This window comes from Pteronotus mesoamericanus, unplaced genomic scaffold (genome assembly GCF_021234165.1).
Source record: "Pteronotus mesoamericanus isolate MK-2021 breed Mesoamerican mustached bat unplaced genomic scaffold, CSHL_Meso_final contig_2, whole genome shotgun sequence".
Taxonomy (NCBI): domain Eukaryota; kingdom Metazoa; phylum Chordata; class Mammalia; order Chiroptera; family Mormoopidae; genus Pteronotus; species Pteronotus mesoamericanus.
In genome coordinates, this window is record NW_026555084.1 from 28,902,390 (window position 1) to 28,920,560 (window position 18,171).

At 41.6% G+C, this 18,171-nt stretch overlaps 1 protein-coding gene and 1 pseudogene across 1 annotated transcript in view; one reads left to right on the top strand and one right to left on the bottom strand.

Annotated features, from left to right (window-relative positions):
* The first annotated feature begins 87 nt into the window (after nt 1-87).
* On the top strand, nt 88-779 carry LOC129066329 (E2F-associated phosphoprotein-like; annotated as a pseudogene).
* An 11,091-nt stretch (nt 780-11,870) lies between these two features.
* The window catches only part of SLC22A4 (solute carrier family 22 member 4), a 39,275-nt gene continuing 32,974 nt past the window's right edge, over nt 11,871-18,171 (bottom strand). The window contains exons 9-10 of the mRNA XM_054568494.1: nt 16,620-16,755; nt 11,871-14,435 (exon numbers count right to left, since the gene is read on the bottom strand). Coding sequence (XP_054424469.1) covers nt 14,360-14,435; nt 16,620-16,755 — 212 coding nt within the window. The 3' untranslated portion in view covers nt 11,871-14,359. The remainder of the gene's footprint in view (nt 14,436-16,619; nt 16,756-18,171) is intronic.

The following is an 18,171-nucleotide window of genomic DNA, read 5'->3' on the forward strand; positions in this document are numbered from 1 at the left end:
GGATTGAATGTTCTCAGGTTAGTTGTTTCTGCACAGGCCTTAACTCAGAAGCTGACTGGCAATAAATAATTTTTTAAAAAGCAACTAGGTGATTCTAAAGCTTCACTCTGCAATAGAGTAAGTAGCTACCTTTGTAATTCCACCATAACAACAATGGAGGACAAATTTATCCTTCCCTGGAAACGGTCTTCCTCAGGAAATGAGGAAGCTCTGACAAAGTACTGAGATGATACATCTTTTGATTCTGAGGATGAAGACGAAGCATCACAGGTGACCAAGAAAAAAAAGAAACGACACAGGATTCCAACAAATGATGAATTACTCTATGATCCTGAAAAAGATAACAGAGATCGGGCTTGGGTTGATGCACAGAGAAGAGGCTCACCCTGGTTTTGGATTCCAGAGGCCACGCCAGTGACACCTGTTCCAAACAGAGATGCTGTCTTGAATTGCCCTGTCTGCATGGCCACCCTGTGTTTTGATTGTCCAAGGCATGGAGCATACAAAACCCAACGTAGAGCAATATTTGTGATGAATTGGTGTCGTCAACAAAGAGGAGGTTCTAAGATACAAAACCCCAGAAAGCAGGAAGAAGAAGCGAGGCCATGGGACGATGAGGTCTAACTAAGCAGATGACGCCACAACAGGCAGAGGCAGAAGTAGAAGAAACCTGTCACCCTGTTAGGTGCCACGAATGTTCCGCTGAAGTGGCAGGCTGTGGCAGGGACAAAGTCTTGCATTTTTTTCAGTGTTTTAGCAAGCCATTCCTAAAGAGCTAAGTTGGCATTTAATTGCCCACTACTGTATATAAGCCAAATATGGACAGTTATTTTCCTCCTGCCTGTTCATGTCCAGTGACACTCTGAGTGGTTGGTTGAGGAAGCAGTGTTTCATTCTTTTTGAAAGAGAGTGGTTACCAACTTTCATCCCTCTCCGTTCTTTAAAAAAAATTTCCCCTAGCTCTCTTGGGACTGATCATTCATTCCCTTTTTGATGGATTTGGGAAACTTGGGCTTTTTATTAATTAAAGCTCTTTAGAACTTAAACCAAGTTAAAAATGGTGAAATTAATTTTAATAATGTATTTCTTTAATTCTCTATGTGCAGAACATTTTTATTTCATTGTGTAATCAATATAAAAACTATTGAGACATTTTACACTCCTATATTTAAAAAAAATCATTGATAAATATTTAAATTATATCTTTTATATAGAGAGACCCTTAAGAAGCCAGTGTGTGATTTTATAGCACGTTTTAATTTGGGTCAGCCACATTTTAAGTGCTCAGTAGCCACAGGTAGCTTTCTTCTTGGACAACACTATTCTAAGGCCTTTAAGAATTAAGGCTGCTAAATTTAACATTGCAGCATACTCCTTTCAATAATGGGAGCTTAGTTACAGAAAGAGAACTTAATATACATTTTAGAATGTAATCTGTTGGATAAGTACTTCCATGGTGATTATATTCTAAATTGAAAATAAAAAGAGAATGGGAAGCTAACTTCGCCAGCATGTTTTACACAAGGACATATTAACATTTCCATGAAGCATAGTAAAATTTTAAAAAATTGGGATAAAAACGTTACATAGGTATTGGTCATTTCATTTATACTCACTGTTCAGTATCCCTGCTTCCCAAAAATGGTGTGCTATTCCTCAGAAATGTACTTAATTCTTTCTAACATCTTAAGTAACAGTCCTTTTCTGCAACTAACTGAAAAGGAAAACCAAGCTTCTTAAACATAAACCTGCATTTCACATCAACTCTCAAAATTGTTATAATATTTCAAAATGAATGAAAGCTTCTGCGAGAAGACTGCTGGCCTGGGAATAAAGTGACCAAGGAATAAAGTGAAGACATATAGTCAATCTGCTAAATTACTAAAATCGGTTTGGTTGAGGTGTGAGGCAATGATTCTTTTCTTGTTCTCACAGGCTGAGGACTTAAACTTTTTTAACTTTCCAGGCCCATTTCCATGCCTGGATATACACATGGACGTCTAACAGCCCTTCAGATAACCCTCTGAAGGACTCCTGGCCAGGCCGTCCAACATCCTCTGTCCTGACCACCTGACATCTGACTGATAACCATCCTGGATCAACCAATAATTCTCAATAATGTAGTTTTTACTATAAGAATTGTTAATTTGCCTTTCTTTGGAACACCTCTGGGTTTCTGCCTAGCTGTGTTTCCATTTGCAAACCCTAAGGCTTTTGAACAAACATCATTTATTTCTAACCAAAGCCTCCAGATTCTTTGTGAGCTCCTTTGACAGAACCAAACAAGCTGTAAAACCTTATTTTAAGAAATATCAGTTGGGCATCAGAAAACACTCCTGAAAGGGTTTGAAAATAATTCAATAGTCTGCCAGAAAAGAAGCGGATCTTAAGGGAAAAAAAAAAAGTGATCATAGATGCCTTGTCCACATGCACAAAACAGAGCAACCTGGGAAGGTGCTTTCCACTTCTTGGTGGGGCAGTAATTACTATGTATCTCAATGTTATTATTTAAATTCCATCTCTTAAAAAAGTGATTGAACTCTGAACCTGAGAGAATCTGCTACCTGAGGCCCTTTAACCTCCAAGATGTTCTTGATGTTCTTACTTCATACATAAGAGAAAATAAAACTTATATATGGCAGAGAGCAGATTCAGGGTTAGAACTGTAGATTAAATGGAGTAAAACTCCAACAGATGTAGTAGCCGGTTTTCAGGACAGCACCCAATGATCCCTGCCCCCTGGAATTCATACCGTTGTCCATTCCTCCTACTTTGTCCCAGGATTGGTAACCAACAGTGTATAGCAGAAGGGATGTTTTGTCACTTTAGTAATTATATTTTAAAAGCTTTCCATCTTGAGTGCCCCACCCCCCTTTTTCTCTTTCTGTTTCTTTGGGAGAAGCAAGCTCCTGTGTCGTAAGAGGCCCAGGAGGTGGCAAGAAATGAACCCTGCCAACAACAGCCAATGAGGAACTGAGTTGGCCATCAAGTGAGCGAGACTGTCAGTGGCCACTTCAGCATCAGCTGAGACCTTAAGTGGCCGCAGCCCCAGCCAGCAGCTTGACTGCAACCTCATGAGAGGCCCTGAGCCAGAGCCACCAACTAAGAGTCTCCCCTCCATCCCTGACCCTCAGAAATTGTGGGGATAATAAATGTTTGTTGTTCTAAGCTGCTAAATTTGGGGCTGATTTTTTTATGCAACAATCACTAATATACAGATTATTAACCAGTATGTTGAATTAATATTAGCCATAATTATTAGTTTTACTTTGGCTCTTTTTTTCTTATTTTAAAGATTTTATTTAGTTATTTTTAGGAAGGAGAAGGGAGGAAGAAAGAGAAGGAGAGAAACATCAGTGTGTGGTTGTCTCTGAAGTGCCCCCTAGAAGGGACCGGGCCCGCCACCCAGGCCTGTATCCTGACTGGGAATCGAACCAGCAGCCTTTTGGTTCGCAGGCTGGCGCTCAATCCACTGAGCCACACCAGCCAGGGCTTATTTTGATTATTGGCCCTAAAGGAGCACCGTATAAACTAAATGTTCTCCATAGATTTGGACATGCCTGTAGATTGTGTGGTCTGGAGCAGTCAGCGCCTACTTGCCTGAGGGAGAGAAAACTTGCAAAGGAAGCACAGAGGGTCCAGACCAAGTCCAGTACTGTAGCTTCAGCATCAGAGTGGAGGACAATGCAGAGAGTCCGGCCTGCCCAGTCCCTGCCGTTGAGCTCAGATTTTCTGGAAACCTTGAGTATCACCTGAAATAGCTCTTTTTGCTAGGATCTCTGTGAGACATTATTTACCTTGGTGCCGCGACCCGCGCGGAGTGGAGGTCCCTGAGTGGGGGCGACGGGAGATTGAGAAGAGGACAACACAGCACAAAGACACAACACAAGACAGTTTAGAGCAAAGCGAGGGCCAGGTGGGGCATTGTCCCCGGATGGAGACAATGACAATGACCGCGGTCTCCGTGTGTATTTTATGGGGGTTGGTTAGATGAAGCTCAAGAATGTTTCTGCAGCTGCGGGCAAAGATTATTCGTTTCCCAGGCTGCCTAAATGGTAAAACTTTCTTGTGCCAGGGCTGCAGTGGCCTTCAGCTGAAGCTTGCAGTTAACTATTTCCTTCCTAACCCCTGCGGGCGTGGGCTACCATCAGCTGCCAACTTGCTCTGCCTCGCAAATGCAAGCAGGCAAGCGTGGCCTTGGCTTAACCCGGCTTTTCACATCAGCCTTCACCATCCTCCACACCTTGGCCCCAGAACAACCGGGGGGGACCCAAGAGTAGAGTAACCGGGGTTTATCCACCTCGTCCAACATTTCTAGTGGCATGTCATCGCCCGTGCCTGTCAGCAGTTGGGGCACGGCGGACTCCACCGAAGGGGCTGTGCAGCCCTTCCGTGTCTGCTGCAGGCACATCTCAAAAAAAATGGACAGAAAGGTCTGCATTCATGAGCCAACCGTGGTGGCAGGTTTGACTTGGAGAGAGATTGGGGGTGCACAGAAAGAAAGGCCGGAGGAATCACGTTCGTAACTGTCATATGATCCTGCATTTGAGCCCCGGACTATTTTAGCCTGGACACATGAAGAGAACGGATTTTGAAACTTCCTGCAGACTACGAAAGTTAGGTAATCAAGTACTTTGAATAATTTTTTAAGAATTTAGATGTTCAGACTTTTACTTTGAATATGTGTCATTTCCAATGTGGAAACCCACAGCTTGGCTTCAAGAGATATAGGAGAGTTTAGTCTTAAAATTCCATATAAATAATTACACGTTGCTACTAACTTGAGTGGCAGTAGGAATGCAAACTCGCTCCTTTCAAGATATACCTACACACAACGAAATGTGAAATACAATATGCTGCTTGCATTTTAAAGTCTGGTTATCACATTCTAGAATAGATGAAAAGACTAACGTTAGTGCTCATGGCTAATGTAAGAAATACAAGTCTTCCCAAAAGGGTTTTATGTATATTTGTGACATAGAAAAAAGTTGGATTGCTAATGTTATTTACTTTTCATTCATTCAGCAAATATTTGCAGAGTGTTATCTGCCCAACACTGTTCTGGGTACTAGGAATTGAGGAAAGAGACAAGATATTTGTTCCCTTGAAGCTAACATTTTAGTTGGGGGATGGAGAAGCTGACAATAAACTTGAAAAAAATAAATACAAATTCTAAATATAGGCATACCTTGGAGAGACTGCACTTTCAGTTCCAGACCACTGCCATAAAGCAGGACGTGAAATAGAGCGATTTGTCATTTTTTTGCTGGTGGAGGGTCCTGCCTTCCATTTGTAAAAAAAAAAAAAAAAAAATGCAACATCTGTGAAGAGCCCTAGAGCAAAATGCAGTAACACGAGGCGCGCGTGCGGTGCTAAGGGCCAGCAGGAGACGGAAGAGGATGGTGTAAAGAGCGACAGTGGGAGGCTACTTTAGATGGAATGACGAGTGGTCACCTTCCTAAGAAGGCAGTGTCTGAGCTGAGATGCAAGGGTTGATAAGGAACCTGTCACTTGAAAATCTGGGAAAAGAGTATACCAAGCAGAGGGGCGACAAGTGCGAAGGCTGTGAAGTCAGAGCAAGTGCTTGGGGTGGTCGAGCTGCAGAGGGAAGACCAGTGTGACTGGAGCACAGTGATCAAAAAGGACAGCAATGGGACCTGAGGGCAGAGGCATTGGCAGACCAGATCTTCCAGTGCCTTGCAGACAGCGGAAAGGTTGGTTGGTTTGTTTCGTGTTCATTTATATTTGAATTACAAGTGGCAAGGAGTGTGAACTTGATGCCAGGTGCAATGAGAAACCATCAGAGTGTGTTTAAGCAGAGGAACGCTAAGGTGTGATTTCTACCATAAAAGGAGCATTCGGCTGCTACGTGGAGAATTAACTGAAAAGCACAGAAACGGTCGATGGGCCATCATAGGCAAGAGTGTACAGCAGCCTGAGCTAGAGCAGCATCTGAGGAAGAGATAAATGGACGAACTGAGAACACATTTGAAAAGCAAAAGGTAGCACGATGTTCTGTTGGGCATGGGCATAAGGGAAGGAAATTAAGGATAACTCCCGGATTTTGGGACGAAACAACTTGGCGGCTTTGGTGCCAGCATTTGAAAGGAGGAAATTGGGTGCGGTGGCGGTTTGGGATATTAAATTTGTCCTTTAATTAAAAATTCTTTTTATGATAGAAGATGCATAACATAAAATTTGTCATCTTAACCATTTTTAAGCGCACAGTGCAGTGGCATGAAGTACATTCACGCTGTTGTACAAGCATCACCACCACCCACCCCTAGAACCCTTCCTCCTGCCAACCTGAAACTCTGTCCCCGTTGGACAACGACTCTGCGTTTTCCACGCTCTCCCAGTCCCTGGCAATCACCCTTCTGCTCTCTTGAGGAATGTGCCCACTCTAGGCACCTTCTATAAGTGGGATTAAACAGTCTCTGTTCTTTTGTGACTGGTTTATTTCACTCGGCATAATGTCCCCGAGGCTCCTTTGGGGGGTAGCCTCTGTCAGAATTCCCTTCCTTTTAGCCCTGAGTAATATTCCACCGTGTCTGTATGCCACAGCTTGTTTTTCCGTTCATCTGTTGATGAACACTAGGTTGTTTTCACCTCCCGGCTGTTGTGAATGATGTTGCTCTCAACGTGAGTATACAGATATCTCTTTAAGACCCTGCTTTCAATTTGTTTGGGTGTATACCCAGAAGAATTGCTGGATCATATGGTAATTCTATGTTTAATTTTTTGAGGAACTGCCATGGTATTTTCTGTTGGGATACTACCATTTTATACTTCCAATGATAGTGCACAAAGCTTCCTGTTTCTCCACATCTTCACTAACACTTGTTATTTTCTCTTTTTATAGCAGCCATCCTAATGAGTGTAAGGTGCTATCTCATTGTAGTTTTGATTTCGATTTCCCTAACAGTAGTTACATTGAAGATCATTTCATGAGCTCGTTGGCAATGGGCATTTTTTTTTTTTTTTTTTTTTTTTGAGAAATGTCTATTCAAGTCCTTTGCTCATTTTAAACTCAGGTTGTTTGTTCGTTGTTGAGTTGTAGGAGTTCTTTGTTCCGGATATTAACCTCAGCAGCTGTACAAACTGCAAATATTTCCTCGCATTCCATGGGTTGCCTTTTCACTCTATTGACTGTGTCCCTTTGCGTGCAAAAGTTTTAAGTTTTCATGTAGTTCAATTTATCTATTTTTTTTCTTGTGTTGCCTGTGCAAGAGTTTTCATTTAAAGCATAAAAATAAACTTATATTTAAATATATTAATATCTTAAACTTATTTTAAAATATAAATTTGGAGACAGCTGGACATATGCGATTGAAGGTCATAGGGGAGGGCCACATAAAATATAAATTAGGGAGTTCGCCAGGTGAAAAAGGGGCTACATTCGAAACCCGACAAGCTCGGGGGAGGCCTGCATGGTGGGCCTTAAAGTCAGACCTAAAGTAACAACATAGGATGGTCTGAACATAAAAATTCCCAACTGAAAGCAGGTCATAGGCCGGTAGCTTCCTTGGCAAAGGTCAATCTTCCCTGTGGGAACCTGTCTACTGTCTTTTTGTATCTAAGACAGACTGCCTGCGAGAGGTCAGAGCCGTCTTCCTTCCAGACGCCTCGGGGCATGACCTCCCACTGCCGGAGCACGAGACCACAGAGCCCTCACTGTTCCCGCGCTCCCCGAGCACCACCTCTGTGTGCCGAGAACGGTCGCTGTCCTGCACCCGCGATGTGGAAGGGGTATGTGTCTCTCCGGTTTACATTTTGTCCAGTTCCAGAGGTTTCCCCGCTTTGCTTTCTCCCCGTTCCTAACCTACCCCCAATGTATCTCATACTAACCCCCATTTACGTCCCCTCCTCTCATTCTAATGTATAAAATAAGCTGCAAAGCTGCCATTCTCCAGGGCATTTTCTCAATCCACTGAGATTTTTTGCTTCCCAGCAGTTGTCGGTTTGGCTCAAAGAAACTCACAAAAATTCTCTATAGGTTTGGATGTTTCTTACGTTGACACACATGCGGACGGTATTTAAAGCCGCAGTGTAGACAAAATCACCCAAGAGAGAAGATACGTCAGAAGTAGGTCTCCCTATGGGCAAGCCATCTTAGAGTAAGATTCCATTGGAAGATATCAAGAAGTTTCAAATGAGTTAAATTTGGATAATTTAAGTTATTGATGATCTTAATTCGCTCTTCTGAGCTAGATGCTAGGTTAAGGTGGAAATTAGAAGGCCCTGGGCAAGTAGTAAACCTGCTTGCTATTGTTATTATTGCAACAATAACGCTAAAAATAGCCCATGGCATGACTGAGTCCTCCCAACAGTGTTATGAAATGTATATTTGTATTGTCTTTGCTTTACAGACCAAGAAACCTAAAAGAAGTAAGTAATCTACCCAGTTGCTATAGTTAGTATATGGCAGGTCTAAATTAGAACTCTGGCTGGTCTACCTCCAGCCTACACTCTTAATTATTAATCTATATCTCATTATCCTGAAAAATGAAGTCTAGCCCTCAACCCTTACCAACTGCCTACGTTCGGCCTCCTTGGGTTTCATACCAGCACAGTCATGTCTTTAAGGGGGGGAACGGTCCGAGACAGGTGGCACTGCTCCGGTCACCTTAGTGAGGCTGACCTGCAATCTCCCTTTTTGAACACTCTGGATCTCCACATTGTGCCAAGTTCTCCTATACCACACATAAAGGAAAAGAAGGTAGATGGGCATAGCATACTAGGATCAACAGAAGTTATCACACTTTTGATTCCCCTTTCTCTTCAGTCTGGATCCCATGGTTTTTTGCTTCAGTCAATCTCACTTCCTCCATTATCTTGTCATTCTGCTCACCTGGATGGCAAAACCCCAGATCCAACCATTACTGCATGTCATTCCTACCCTGGGACCCTGGAGAATATTACACAACCACGTGATTTGGTGTCTCAACAAATTTACATTTCCAACCATAGTTGGACCCTCAACCCACTTGGCTCTTGGACAACACATGTATTTCTCCAACGCATAATGATCTCCTTTCTCTCCTGTATCTTAATTCAGCAGCTTCGAATGAGAGTGAAGACTCAAATGCAAATAGCTTTCTGAGATCCTGCTTTCAATTATATTTTTATATAAACCCAGGAGTGGAGTTGCTGATGATATAGTAATTCTATTTTTAATTTTTGGGGGAACCTCCATACTATTTTCCATAGTAGCTGCACCACTTTACATTCCCACCAACAATGCACAAAGTTTCCAATTTATCCACGTCCTTGCCAACATTCTGTTTTCTGTTCTTCTGATAGCAGCCATTCTAATAAGTTTGAGATGATATCTCATGGTGGCTTTGATTGCATTTCTCTCATGAGTAGCGATGTTGAGCAAGGTTTCATATACTTGCTGGCCATTTGCACGTCTTCTTTGGAGAATTGTCTGTTCAGCTCTTTTGCCCATTTAAAACCAAGTTGTTTGTTGTTGAGTTGTAAACGTTCCTTTTACATTCTGGATAATAATCCTATGTCAGATATATAATTTGCAAACATTTTCTCTCATTCCATATGTCGTTTTTTCATTCTGATGCTTTCTCTGACACTCAGAAGTTTTTAAGTTTGATGTGGTCCTATTTGTCTATTTTTGCTTCTGTTACCAGTGCTTTTGGTGTCATACCCAGGAAGTCATTGTCAAACTCAATGTCCTGAAGTGTTTCTTCTCAGAGTTTTATAGTTTTAGGTCTTTAATTTTTTTTTAAAGATTTTTTACTTATTTTTAGAGAGGGGAAGGGGGGAGAAAGAGAGAGAGAGAAACATCAGTGTGTGGTTGCATCTCACTCACCCCCTGCAGGGGACCTGGCCTGCAACCCAGGCATGTGCCCTACACTGGGAATTGAACTTGTGACCCTTTGGTTCACAGGCCTGTGCTCAATCCACTGAACCACACCAGCCAGGGCTAGGTCTTTAATTTTTTAGTTAGTTTTTATATATGGTATAAGGTATGAGTCTAAATTCATTCTTTTGCATGTGCATATGCAGTTTTAACAAAACCATTTGTTGAAACTGTGTAGTCTTGGCATCGTTGTTGAAAATCATTAGGTCATATATGCACAGGTTTACTTCCGGTTCTTTATTCTGTTCCATTGGTCTCCATGCCTTTCTTTATGCTAGTACCACACTGTCTTGATTACTGTTGCTTTGCAGTATGTTTTGAAATCATAAACTACGAGGCCTCGAACTCTGTTCTTCTTTTTTAAGATTGTTTTGGCTATTTGGGGTCCCTTGGGATCCCATATGAATTTTAGGATGTTTTTTTCCCTACTTCTGCAAAAATTCCATTGGGATTTTGATAGAGAGTGCATCGAGTCTCTAGATCACTTCAGTTAGCATGGGCATTTTCATGACATTTGAGTCTTCCAATCCATGGAGGTCCTTCCAATTATTTGTATCTTCTTTGATTTCTTTTAGCAATGTTTTGTATTTTTAGTGTACAAGTTTTTCACCTCCTTTTTTAGGCCATACTTTTTTTTTTTAATCCCCACCTGAGGACATTTTTTCATTGCTTTTGGAGAGTGAGGGAGAGAGAGAAACATCGATGTGAGAGAGAAGCATCAATCGGTTGCCTCCTGCATGCACCCAGACAGGAGATCTTACGCCCCCAAACCGAGGATCAAATCTGCAACGGAGGCATGTGCCCTGACGGGGAATTGAACATGCAAACTTTTGATAATGAGACAACACTCCAAACAACTGAGCCACACTGGCCAGGTCTAGGCCATACCTACTTTTTTTAAATTGCAAATAATTCTGTGAGAAACATCTATGTGCATAAATATTACATATATCTCTGATTATTTCCTAGTTGTAGAGCTAACACATCAAAAAAAAAAAAATCCAAGCATTTTAAGGCTCTGAAACACTTTGCCAATCTGTTTTCTGAAAAAATAAAATAAATTACATTCCCACCAGAAGAATATGAGGGTGCATTCAATCACACACTCATCAATATCAAATATGGTCATTTTGTGATCTTTGCAATGTGTGAGCTGAAAAATGGCATCACATTGTCACATTGATTATATTCTTTTAGTTACTGGTGAAGCAGAACACTTTTTTCTGTGTTTATTGAGCAATGTTTTCTTGTTTGAAAACTCATAATTACTTTTGCCCCTTTAACTATAATAATAATAATAATAATACTTATTCATTGTTTTAACAAATATTTATTGAGCACCTACTATGTGCCAAGTACTGTTTTAACTACTGGGGATACAGAAGTGGTCCTCATGGCATGTAAGGAAGCACTTCGGTGAGGAAGGAGAAGGACGTAAACAAAATGAAGACGTAAACTAGTTAGGATGTCAGAGGGAAATAAGAACTATGGAGGACAATGAAGCAGGGATGGATAAGGTTAGGATAGAGGGAGAACAGGATACCATTTAAAATAGAGTCAGGTAAGGATTTATTAAGCAGGCAACATTTGAGCAAAGACATAAAGGGAGCAAGGGAGTAAGCTAAGGAGATACCTGGGAAAAGGATTCCAGTAGGGGGAACTTACAGAAGCACGTGAGGCATGTTCAAAGAGGAGCAAGACCTGGGAAGCTGGAATAAAGCAACAGAGAGAGTAATAGGAGGTGAGGTCGAGGAGCTAAATGGTGGGGGCAGGTAGAGGAGGCCCCATTAGCTAGGGGAACGCTCACGCTACCCTTTCAGGACCACGGTACGTCTCTATTCAAGGCTTAATAAAACGGAGTAACTTCTCCACTTAGTTTTTATCTATTTCTTATTAACATTATTTCTAGGTATTTTATATTTTTATGGTTATTATGAATGGAACCTAGTTTTTTTCCAGTACATTTTCTAGCTGGGTATTTCTAGTCCATAAAAAGTAAGTACTTCTTATGTGCCTCCACTTGAACTGAACCTATTAAGTTTAAGATTTTTAGTTAATTCTCTTGAATTTAAAAAATAGAATGGCATGACTACAATAAAACCTACTCAAAACTGTTGAAAAGAACGAGTGCTAAAAACACATATCCATCAAGTTTCTGTTGACGGGATGCCTCTAGCACGTCACTCTAAGGTGCGGCGTGATGTTGGCTGTCAGTCCGAGACTGATGTTCACAAGCAAGTTTAGGAACTTGCTTTGTAGACCAACTTTAAAAGTAGTTTCTAAAAATCAGGAATATATTTTGAATTAAACAATACTATTTTGGCATGTATTGATCAGTTTGGTCTTTGAACTATCAAAGAGATAATCAGTTGGGTACTTGTTGCCTTTTTAGAAACATACTAAAAAAGTCATCTCTTCCTATTAAATAATATAAAGCACCCATACAAACAGCAATAAAAGGTAGTTATCACATCCTTTTTATATTTAGAAAAAGAGCACTTTCTTATTCAGGTGTTTAAATATGCAAATATCTATGTATCAAAAATAACATTTTATCAAGCTAGGGTTATAGGGTAATTTAATTAAAATAAATATTTATCCAAAGATAAGCAGGGCAAGGCGCCCAGCCTCCAAAAGGCTGACAGCCATGTGGAGGTGGGGATGGGGGTAACAAGAAATGAGCCCACCCGAGTGAGGCTAACACAACCAGAGAGCACAGCGGAGCTCGCAGTCACTGCTGGTGGGAATGGAGTTCAAGGAGAGCCTCTTGGGGTCGGAATGGCGTCCTTTCTTTGGGCAGCCAGCCTGGTGCCGGCGGGGTAGGTGGAATGGCGATCAGACAAGCTGCAGGGATTGGGGAGATAAAAGCGCTAGCCGGATAAAACTGTCGCCTGTGTCCCCAGTGACAAAGCACAGACTATTATTATAAGATATTCTAGTGGATTTTAAGTAACAACCAAAATGTAGGATCAGTGTGTCAGTAGGATATAAAATGCATAATAGAAATATGGCAGTACAGAGAAAAAGTTCTGAGCTAATCAGAAAACTTTAAGATAAGAATTTCAAAATGAGTGTTGCCCTGGCCAGGTAGCTCAGTTGGTTAGAGCGTCAAACACCAAGATCGCAGGTTTGATCCCGGGTCAGGGGGTCACCCATGAATCCATCAATAAGTGGAACAATGAGTGTGTCAGGATGTTACGTCAAAGGTTCATTTGAAAAGTGTTTTAGACAGTGAAAGTTAACATGCAGGGGTAATTATTTTGAGGAGAGGATACCACCATGCAGTATATTAAAAACCAGTGGTTGCCTATTTCCATGAAGACACCATAGCCCTGGGTAAGTTGAAGGGTCATCAGTAGCTTGTCTCCAAGCTGTTCTCAAAGACGCCACTGCCTATGAAAGCACGCTGCCCGCAAGTCTCCCTGAGTAACTTCTTGCTGTGTTACCATTCGGCCTGCCTACAACATGGTGCGACACCGAGCTGACATTTATTTTCCGAGCTTACAGTGGCTTTTACCTTTTACGCCTCTCATTCATGGAACAGAGGTTCCGCTATTGCTGGCCAGATGCAGCCCTGGTTGGAGAGGATACAGCTGCGGACCGTGCTTAGGAAGGTGTGTTAACAGAAAGAAGTGTTTTAAAAGGCTCCCTAGATGGTTGGCGGGGACAGCCTTCTTCCTGGGTGCTGACCCTGCTTGGCTGTGGGGTACACAAACCATCTCCGCCAGTCTGTTCTTTGGTTATGCTGATTCTCTGTTGACCAGGAAAATAGCTCTTAAGCCAGTCTGAGGAAACAGAAGGCTTAGTCACGTGCTCAAAAAGAGCACAGCAAAGGTGGCTTATTTAATAGTCTGTGAGCTATAGCCCCTGACATTGTAGCTACGACCTGCATCGGTTCCCTTCTTAAAGGCCCACAGGCCACAGGAGCCAGGCTACTTGATCTCTTGCAAAACACTGTTAACGCCTGTCATCAATTCCTCTCAAAGGAGTGTATAAAATTTTCTGGCTAGGAATGCTGCATATAGTCATCTGATTATAAAAGTATCCAGTTCACTTCAGAAACGACTATAATTTTAAATGTGCTGGTTCACTTACACACATACACACGCACTCGTGCACTACTGTCACCTGATAGTTGTGCCGGTACAATGACATTCTATTTATTTGGGTAGCAGTTGTATGTTTGGAGCTGAGTGTTAATCTTTATATGCATTGACCAGTCCTTAACCGACACATTTTCAAACAATCTCATAAACCCATTTCATCAAATTAATTAGTAAGGAGGACTGTCTACAAATGTTAGTTTTAAAAAATAAAGAGATTATCTGGAAGAGCCATCCAGAACTTTCTATATGACAAGCATGTCTCGACCGCAGCGTCCATTCACGGTTAGAGTCAGTCCATGTCACCAGGAAAGGCTCTGGCTTCTTCAGTCCCATGTATCTGTTTTTCAGTTCATCACATGGGGTAGACATTTTATCAGAACGAAGTTATTTGAATTTTGGGATTTTCTTCATTGTCCATTGAATCTCTTGTTTTTTTCTCAAACCTGAACCTGAAAATAAGACAGGTGCTAAAGAAAATTAAATATTCAAGACTCTCTTCCTCAAAATGCTAACCTGATACTGAAAAACATTTCTAGTCAATGAACAAGTAATTACTGTAACTGTAGTTAGAACCTCAGAAGTCTAGAACTAATATTTTACTATTTTGAATATTTGGAAGTCATTTTCTTAATTAAATATAAACAAAACCTGGAATTTACATTCCTTTCGTTTCCCAGAGGAAAGTATAGGTTGGTAAGAGTAAAGGTCTTGGTGAGTTGAAGTTGATGTTGAAATGGTTGTATCATTACAAGAAAACAACCTATCTTTCCTCACATTCTGTTGGGGATCAGAATCCATCCACATGAAAAAGACTCATCTTTGTCATGGCCACGCACTAAAAACATGTTATCTTTTATGACCTGGCAATAGCCATAGGAACCATTCCCCATATAACAGATGGGAACACTGAAGTTTAGTGAAAATTAAGTTTGCCCAAAATTAAATTTCCCCAGATTTTTGCAGATGTGGGATTTGAAGCCAGGCAGTTTCATTGTAGAATCTCAACTTCTACCATACCACCTGTCTTTTTAATCTTTGTCAACCTATGGTGCCGTAGAAAGATATTTGGTTTTTGTCCCCATTCCCAATAGAGAGCTCATGAATCTCTTGTAATTTCCTGAGAGACGGAGGTAGTGGAAACACCTTGCCTTTGTTCAACTGAGGCAGCTCTTGGCTGGGCCTTCCTGGATAACTTCAGGACGGCAGCAGGTCGCCAGCAAAACTGAGCCCTGATTGGAAGCCTGGAACTTTCACCCCACCCCCCAGCCTCTGTGGCGGGAACAGAGGACTGGGGATTGAATGAATAATTGGCCGTGCCAATTAGGAGGCTATGTGATGAACCTCCATGAAAACCTCAAACACTGGGGTTCGAGAGCCTCTGAATTGGGGAATTCGTCCATGTGCTGGGCTGATGGGCATTCCCCAACTCCATGGGACAGAAGCTCCCGCACCCTGGACCCTTCCGGACCTTGCCGGGTGCACCTCTTCATCTGGCTGTTCATTTGTATCCTTTATGATAAACCAGTGCTGGTAAGGAAAGTATTTTCCTGAATTCTTTGAGTCGTTCTAGGAAATCGCCAAACGTTGTTCGGGCGTGGGGATGCGGAAGCACCGACTCTAGCCAAGTGGGAGAGAAGTGTGGATTGCCTGGGGATCTGGTACTTGGGACTGGCATCTGAAGTGAGGGCAGTCTCGGGGGGCTGAACCCTCAAACCTGTGGAATCTGATGCAAACTCGAGGTAGCTAGTGTTAGAATTGAATTGAATTATAGACCAGTTGGTGTCAGAATTGGTTGGTATCACGAAGAAAAACCCTTACAATCTCATTCCCCCTCCCCCCACAAAATAAAACCGAAGTGTTATATCTGCCACTGAAATGTATTTCTGTAAACTGCACGTTCATGACCTTTGCTAGCTTTCCTACTGAGTTGTCTTTTTTCCCTACTAATCACTAAGAGCTTTAGGTATATTAGGTATAAGCAGCCCTGGGTTTACATTGCAAACATTTAAATGTTGCAAACATTTTCCTCCTGGCTCGCTGATCTTTGTCTTCATTTATGGTTTCTTTTTTGCTGTGCCAACAATTTCTAAAATTACATAATCAGATATATCAATCTTTTCCTTTATGGCTCTTTGCTTTTCATATCATGCTCAGAAAGGCCTTCTCAAAAGTTATAAAAATATTTATGTTTTCTTTTGGGGTGTTTATGATTGTACATTCTTTTAGGCCTCAACTTTTAATATTTCTGGACTTTATAGGGATGCACTTTGAAGTAGGAGTCAAGTTTTTGGTTCTCCAAAAGAGCTGGCCGAATGTTCCAACGCCTGGCACCGAACCCTCTAACTCTCCCCCACTGCTTTTGAGTCGCTCCTTTTCATCATATACTGAATTCTCATACTTCCTTGGGTTGAATTCTCATACTTCCTTGGGTTGAATTCTGAACCCTATTCCAGTGATTGCTATTCCTACACCAGTAGCGCACTGTTCTCACTACCATTGCTCAATAATATGCTTCATTATATGATAGAGCTACTCTCCACTTATTACTCTTCTTTTCAAGAAACTTCCTAGCCACTCTTGCATGTTTGTTCTTTCTGAGGAATTTTGATATCATTTTTTAAAGTTCCACTTACCATTTCACTTTCTGCATCTCCTCTAAGGTCTCTGGTAGAGCCACTCCAAAACTTTCAGGGAAAAACAGGGTGACGATTCCGATCAGGACGGTCAGGCTGCCCATGAGGATGTAGGGCAGGAGTCTGTTGTAAGCCCCTGCAAGGGACGGACATCGCTTAGATACAGGGATTCCCTAGGTGTCTCGAGAAGCATCATGTAATGGTGGCAAACAGTGTTCGACAGCAGTTTTGAATTGGAAAGTTTTCAGGAGTTAAAAAGTATGCAAGATACACCATTTGTTTTTGCAGCCATTTCAACATCAACTTTAACTCGCCATTGCCCCGGCATTTCCATAATGCTTTGCCTACTTAATTTTGCACGATCAGAAGGTTTTTCATGTCAACTGGTATTCGTTAAGCTACTATTTAACCATGTGTGACAGATGTTTCTTTGATAGAAATCAAAGTTCTACCAAAGTTCTCCTCTGAAGGTGGAGGTAACTGGAGATGGGGGGATGGGAGAACATCAAGGAGGAAGAGGTTGACCAGGATGCTGCAGGGACAGGTACGGCCAGCATGACTGGCGTGACCCAAACCAGTAGGCTGCGGTGAAAAGTTCCGTCCACAGGGTCATCACACTCAAAAAAAAAAATTCTAAGTAATATGTTCAACCCAATTTAAATTAATAAATGTCAGACACTTTGAAAGCAGTGCTTTGGTTACTTTTTGCAGCATTTGTAAGTCTTGGTTTTCTACATAATTGGAAGACCCCTCCGCCTCTTCTTTATATGGTGTCACTCAGCAGAATTAATAGATCCCCATTTTGCTTTCCCATCTGCATACAGAGATTCCAGAGGAGCAACACACCCAAGAATTTTGTCTGCCAAAAAAACATTGATCTTGAAACTTTTCTGAGGCCTCCATGTCACAAACAGGTGCAGCGATTGTGAAATAGGAAGCTCTTTCTCAGACTCCTCCATTTTTTATGTACCAATGGTCCACTGTGAGACTATAGGAGCATAATTCAGAAGTACAGGGAAGAACAAAGGGGAAATGACACCAATAATGTGTTTTCTTGGGTGCTGCTCAGGGCACCCAAGGGCTGTTCAGAGGATGTTTAAGACAGGAAATGTTTCTCTAAGGACTGCGTATACCTTTTCTGAGAATTCATGGATTCTTTGTGTGTGCGTGTGTGCATGCGTGCATGTGTGTGTATGTGTGTTTGAACTGGTAGGTAACCAGTGGAGGACCAGGAAGAATAAGGAGGTACGTCTACATCTGCTATCAGTGGAGCCCTTCATGAGGATTAGGTTTCAAGTGCCAGATCTTGCGTCCATTGAATATCCCCCTTAGGTCTCTCTGGGGTGTTATTTCAGCTTGATAAATTTGATTATAAAAAATTAAAATTTCCTGCATTGCAAAAAATATCAAAGTCAAAATTTAAATGATCAACTATGAAAAAATATTAATTTTTTAAATTGATTTTTTGAGAGAGAATGGGGGGGAGAGAGAGAGGGAGAGAGAGAAACATCAATTTGCTGTTCCACTCATCCATGCATTCATTGGTCGATTC